Genomic DNA, 5,681 nt, shown 5'->3' on the forward strand with positions numbered 1-5,681 from the left:
TGATTGCACTTAGTTGTAACTTTAACTTGGTGTTCACATCATCTCAGCATCTGCACAAATCTTTCCTGCTGGATGTTGTAACGTGAATACCAGTGGGGGATATTTATGTTGAAGTTTGGATGCGGTGAAACCATGTTAAAGTTGCAACTAGGTTCAATGAAAGTATCATTTTTAAAAAGTATTTCAATATTGTACGACTTCGTTACAAGACAGTGTATATTAGGGGTGGCAAACAGGCGTGTGCGTCCAATTTAGGTCGCCCTACAAAAGCCCGCAAAAAAAGGAGCGGGGAAAGCACAGTTAAGGCTGCGGACCTAAAACCTTAACCCGTCCCGCAAAAAGTAAGGTTGGGACAGGCTAAGCCTGCGGGCACTACACTTTTTAATCCTAAAAATGCAAAAATTTATGTTAATGTTCGTGCCCGCAAAAATCCACATAAAAAACGGGGCGGGACGGTCACATTAAAGGGTGAAGGCCTAAAATATTGGTCCTCCCCACACTAAAGTGTGGGCAAAACAAACATGCCCAGCGGGTTGGGCCCGTTTTGCCATCCCTAGTGTATTCATCACGTTGGAAAGGAGTTGAAAAGGATAAAATTTGTTGGTACTAACAAAGATGCATGTAGTTGTTTCATTAGAACAACACATGGATTACCTTATAGGGGCGAACTTGCATGTCTTCAAATACAAGATGAGCATGTTCCGTTAGAATCGATTCATGTGTTTTGGAAGAAATTATACATTGAAGATCATGAGGTCACTCAAGATGATAATGAGAAACAGTTGAATTTAGAAGAAGAGTTGAAGAGGTATTTCAATACAATGAATATTGTAGGCTAGAGGGCGATGAAGAAAAAAGTTCGGGAACTAACACATCCATCCACAACTCCCATGTGTCCACCACCAGTGAAGTACAAGCCAACAAGGGAAATAAGAAGTGTAAAAAGGGTCAAGCGAGTGATGTGAATCTTGATCCTTCGTAGTTAGAGTATGCTGAGGGCTCGCGAAGAAGTCATACTACGAAGATATCTTGTACGAAACCAGTTGAAAGTAAACTGGCTATTCAGTCTTCAAAACATCTTTACTTTTCTTAGTTTCCTGTTTTCTTACATCACTACATTGATGACATTGTTGATGTGGGTCAAGATAGAAATTGTGATTTCTGTGCAATTGCAGTTTTACTTTGATGGGGGCGAAGAGTCATGATCTTTAGTTCGAACACAATTAGATTCTAAAGTTTATCAACACCATCAAATGTATTTCAATGTGTTCTATGATACATTATATGAAGTTACGAGTTCGTTGTGAGTAGCTATCTTGGGTGTGTAGGGTCGTGAAAGGTGGAAGATAATTTCTGATAATGGGTTACCCTATTGTTTCTAGATACAATGTCATATTGGTCTCTTATCCAGGAACCTTAACATCACACTCTTCCCATTACTGATATCTCCGTGCATAGTTGTGAGTAGACACAAATCACAATTGGTTTTGTTAATAACAGTCATTGGGTTCAAGTGAAGTTGAAACTCTTGTCCATTGCCTCCCATCATTAACTGCTGAGACAAAATTGTAGTTAAGGTGCAAAAGCATGAAAAACAGCATATGTGGGACATATAAGACACTAGAAAGAAGAAGTTAGAAAGTCAACATAATTTGTTTTGTATTGATAATCTAGCATATTTTGCATTATATGTATATATTTTATCAGATATCTTTTGTTAAAGTCAAAAACTTAAGAATTTTTCAAAATTCACCACTACTTATCGAATTTTTCAAAATATCCACAAAATTTGATTTGTACCAGATTCTTCAAAATATCATCTGTGTACTATATGTTATTGGATTTTTAAAATATTTGGTTTACATGCACCAAATATTTGAAAAAACAATATTTCTTCATATAATTACCAAAAAAACAATATTTTCTATCGAAAATTTTGAAAATTTCTGTTTTTTTTTTCAAAAAAATTCAAAATATCTAATTTTTTTGCGATATCCGATATTTCTTTATATAAACGCAAATAAAATCGATACTTTCTCAAAAAAGATCCGGTAATTGTCCAATACTTGAAAAAAAACGAAAATTATTAACAAATCGCATAACAATAAACTTATTAAAGCATTGCTCCTATAGGGATATTATATTAAATTTGGGGGTGGTAATATAAATTCTCACTCGTTTGATATGTGGGGATGACTTGGCCCGTTGTATTCCCTCCAAAAACAAAAAAAAAAAAATTCATATCTCACACTTTTTGTCCTTTCACAAACTAAAAAAAAACTGAATGGATTTGATTAAAGCTTCAAGCCTGTTGCAACCATGGCGAATTCCTCTGTCACCACTTATCACCATTACTAGGACTAGGAATTTCAGTTCCCCTTCTTCTTCTTCAATCCAATTTTCAACCTTTACATATACTCCAATAAAGCCCCTTGTTATTCCTCACGGAAAGAAGAAAAACTCTAATTCAGAGCCTGTTATAGAATCCACCATTATACAAGAAGTACCATCAGACGAAGAAGTAGAAGAAGATGATGAATTCGAATACGGTAGGTATAACTACTTCGAATCTCTCAATTATTCCCCTTAAATTTTCAATTGAAGTTCTTATTTTCACAGACACAGAAATTGATGAGGACATGGATGATGTTAGTGACAGTGACGAAGACGAAGATGAGTACTTTGACGAGGAAGAGGATAGTGTACTACCCTATGTAAGTTTTTCTGGAAACCTAATTATAATTATTGTGTGGTTGAATGAAAAATACTCAATTTTGTTGAAGAATGTGACTTGAGTTTTCTTGTTTTTGAAGGCTGGTGATGGTGGTGCTGGCGGTGGAATTTCCCTTGCCGGAACATGGTGGGATAAAAAAGCATTAGCAGTTGCTAAAGAGGTTACTATGTCTTTTGATGGTGACTTGCAAATCTATGCTTTCAAAACTTTAGCCAATTCCACAGTTCAAGTGCGTATTGAAAAGCTTTCCAACAAGTAAGAATTCATCATCAATGTTGTTATAATGTTTTAGAGATGGATGTAGTTAGGAGAAATACATGGCAGTTTTTGAGTTCGCTGCAACAGTAAATATCAGCCGAGCGTTATATTACAGGCAATTTATAATGCGTGTCTATGTTGTTACTAGTGCGTTATAGTGGAATAGCTTAGCGGTAAAAGGGTTCAGTGCAACGCATTTGGCCCACGAGCGACTATGAACAATATCGGGTCAAGCATAGTCGCCCGCCCCAAACAGCTATCACAACTGCTATTAAGATTTTTGGGGCAAAATTCCTCTAAGCCTTTTTCCAAACCCTTGTCTTTTTTAAAGAGTATAAATGCTAATTTGGACTCTTTTAAGAGTAAAATCATGTTCTCCATTATGTTATGTTTTTGCTTGCAAACAATCATTATGTTCTTTCTACTCTTGGGTTAGTTCTTATATGATTTTCTTCTAAGTTTAAGTTTTAACGCGCTGTACTTTAGGTTATTTAACTATTGAGTATGAAGGTCTCTTTAATTGTGTTTTTTCTATTTTTGAGCATTTATTTTTACTTTGCACATTGATTTCTAGTCTTTACAATAGCGGCTATCTTGCTATCTTGCTATATGCTACAATAGCATTGGAGAGGGTCGGTGCTACGTGACATTGTAATCAGGGATTAACAGCAGGAGTGTTTGTGAGAGGGTGAAATGGGGAAATAATGTCAAATAGAGGTTTATCTATCTTTTAGGTGATTTTCTCTTGTTGTTTGTCATTAATTTGAGGATTGTTTCTTTCATTCATATCAAGTACTAGTATACTATAACAAGTTGTTAGGCTAAACTACTGACTTTGGAACAAATTTGGTCCTGCTGGGAGTGGGGTTCTGCAGCAATTTTATCTAAAATTAGGTTCAATAGAAAAAAGTAGTTGAAGTTTAATTCAATTTATTAGTATATGGTATTCTTAACCGATGCAATGCAACTATGTAAAAAAATGAAAAAGCTTTTACTTACTTTTGTAATTTAAGTTCTGCTGAGCTTATATGGAAAGAAACTATTGTCTTGTAGACCTTCCCTCACAATGAAGTAATAAAGAGTCCCAAGATTTTTAAAATCATATCACAGGTTCTGAAATGCTGCATTGGATTGGTGGCAAACCTTTTCTTGTGTTCCCCTAATGATGCTCAATAATTTATCACAAATCATGAGTTCAAACTTTTTTGTAACCTTCAAAGGGACTTTTTACCCTATTGATAAAAACAATCTTCATTATTGTGTTCCTCCAATGCAATTATTTCATTTTGCATAAACTGTCGCTGAACTGAACGTGGTACTATATATTTTTGATGTATGCTTAATTTATGAATTTCTATGCCCAATAGATCCGGCTCCCCCACCATGGAAGATATTGAAGCATTTTCTACAACTTACAGAGCAAAATTGGATGAAGCAGAACTTGCCAAATTCATTCCTGAGAATTTAAGTTTGGAGGTAGGTACCATCTCGAATATCTTACTGCATTGTCATATATTGTAGGTAGAGATATAATTTGTGATTATCACAATAAACCATGTTTGAATGAAAATTATTGAAGGAGTGGTAGGAACACACTCTCTAATACACACTTTCCAACACTCTTTTTTATTAGTTAAATTTTAGAGCAAATGAACCATGTGTTGTCTGGGGTCCAAGGTTATTGATAGTGTTATCCCTCTTGATTTTGAAAGATAATAGTGCTGATGGATTGAATTGATGATTTGTTATGTTACTCAGTATTGATTCAAATAGCTTTTATATCTTCATATGCATTCTTTCAGGTGTCTTCACCAGGTGTTGAAAGAATAGTTCGGATTCCAGATGACCTAGACCGATTCAAGGAGAGACCTATGTATGTGAAATATATCACTGAAGATGACTCAGATAATCCATCTGCTGAAGGCGACGGTGTCTTCAAGCTTGAATCCTTTGATATGGAAACAAAATATTGCACTTGGAGTTTAGCCAACGTGAGAGTCAACAGAGAGAAAGCAGGGAAAGGAAAACCACTGAATAAAAAACAAAGAGAATGGCGTTTAAGTACTCCCTTTAGTTCATTACTTTTCGTACGGTTGCATTCAGACATTTAAGTAATTTATTTTCCTTAACAGTTAAGAGCTAGATCTCCATCTGTCATTTTCCTCTATGTATGTCTCTGTATATGTCACTCATGTAAGGATCTCACGTTCCAAAGGTCAAGCCCTGAAAAGTGCATGTTTGAGATTATGGTGGATTGTTAAAAATCACATTGAGCCACCGTGATTTTGCAAGAGTCATAGAATACTTGTTTGAAAACTATTGTATTCATAGTGGGCACTGAAAGCTTGATTATACATTTTTTAGCTTTGAAAATCATAGTCATATAATCCATTATGAGTTATATGTGAATAAGTGGTCTCATTCTTTGTCCTGCTGCTCTGTTATATTTATAGTTACACTTGTTAATCCAGCTTTCATGCCTTAATTGTTATGGCAGTTACATCATTATGGGTGCATTATCATGATGATTCATTGTCTTGTTCTTCTGTATAGGTCTCAACTGTGTGACTCTTAACCTAAACCTCTTAGTTGGATTATCTCACCCACGCAACATAGTATGATGAGCTAGTCGATATGACCCATGAGTGCTTCGCCTTGGCCATGTTAGTTTAGGTACCCTGGGGTTTTA

The 5,681-nt window shown here is 35.4% G+C and overlaps 1 protein-coding gene across 2 annotated transcripts; it reads left to right on the forward strand.

The window, feature by feature from the left end:
• The first annotated feature begins 2,264 nt into the window (after positions 1-2,264).
• Positions 2,265-5,404, forward strand: LOC131622527 (uncharacterized). Of its 2 annotated transcripts, none has more exons than XM_058893560.1 (5): positions 2,265-2,549; positions 2,620-2,714; positions 2,814-2,989; positions 4,360-4,468; positions 4,795-5,404. In XM_058893560.1, the coding sequence occupies exons 1-5, from the start codon at positions 2,285-2,287 to the stop codon at positions 5,101-5,103; spliced, it is 954 nt and encodes a 317-aa protein (XP_058749543.1). In that variant the 5' UTR covers positions 2,265-2,284; the 3' UTR covers positions 5,104-5,404. The 2 variants fall into 2 exon arrangements, with proteins under 2 accessions (XP_058749543.1, XP_058749544.1); XM_058893561.1 differs by having other exon boundaries at positions 2,626-2,714.
• Positions 5,405-5,681: the final 277 nt, after the last annotated feature.

The sequence above is a fragment of the Vicia villosa genome, unplaced genomic scaffold (genome assembly GCF_029867415.1).
Source record: "Vicia villosa cultivar HV-30 ecotype Madison, WI unplaced genomic scaffold, Vvil1.0 ctg.000032F_1_1_2_unsc, whole genome shotgun sequence".
Classification (NCBI taxonomy): domain Eukaryota; kingdom Viridiplantae; phylum Streptophyta; class Magnoliopsida; order Fabales; family Fabaceae; genus Vicia; species Vicia villosa.

What these genes read in the sequence shown, in the direction of transcription:
- LOC131622527 (XM_058893560.1), top strand. Translation starts at nt 2,285, where the DNA reads ATGGATTTGATTAAAGCTTCAAGCCTGTTGCAACCATGGCGAATTCCT. An exon ending in AGATGATGAATTCGAATACG is followed by an intron (nt 2,550 to 2,619) that starts GTAGGTATAACT and finishes TTATTTTCACAG; the next exon opens with ACACAGAAATTGATGAGGAC. An exon ending in AGGATAGTGTACTACCCTAT is followed by an intron (nt 2,715 to 2,813) that starts GTAAGTTTTTCT and finishes TTGTTTTTGAAG; the next exon opens with GCTGGTGATGGTGGTGCTGG.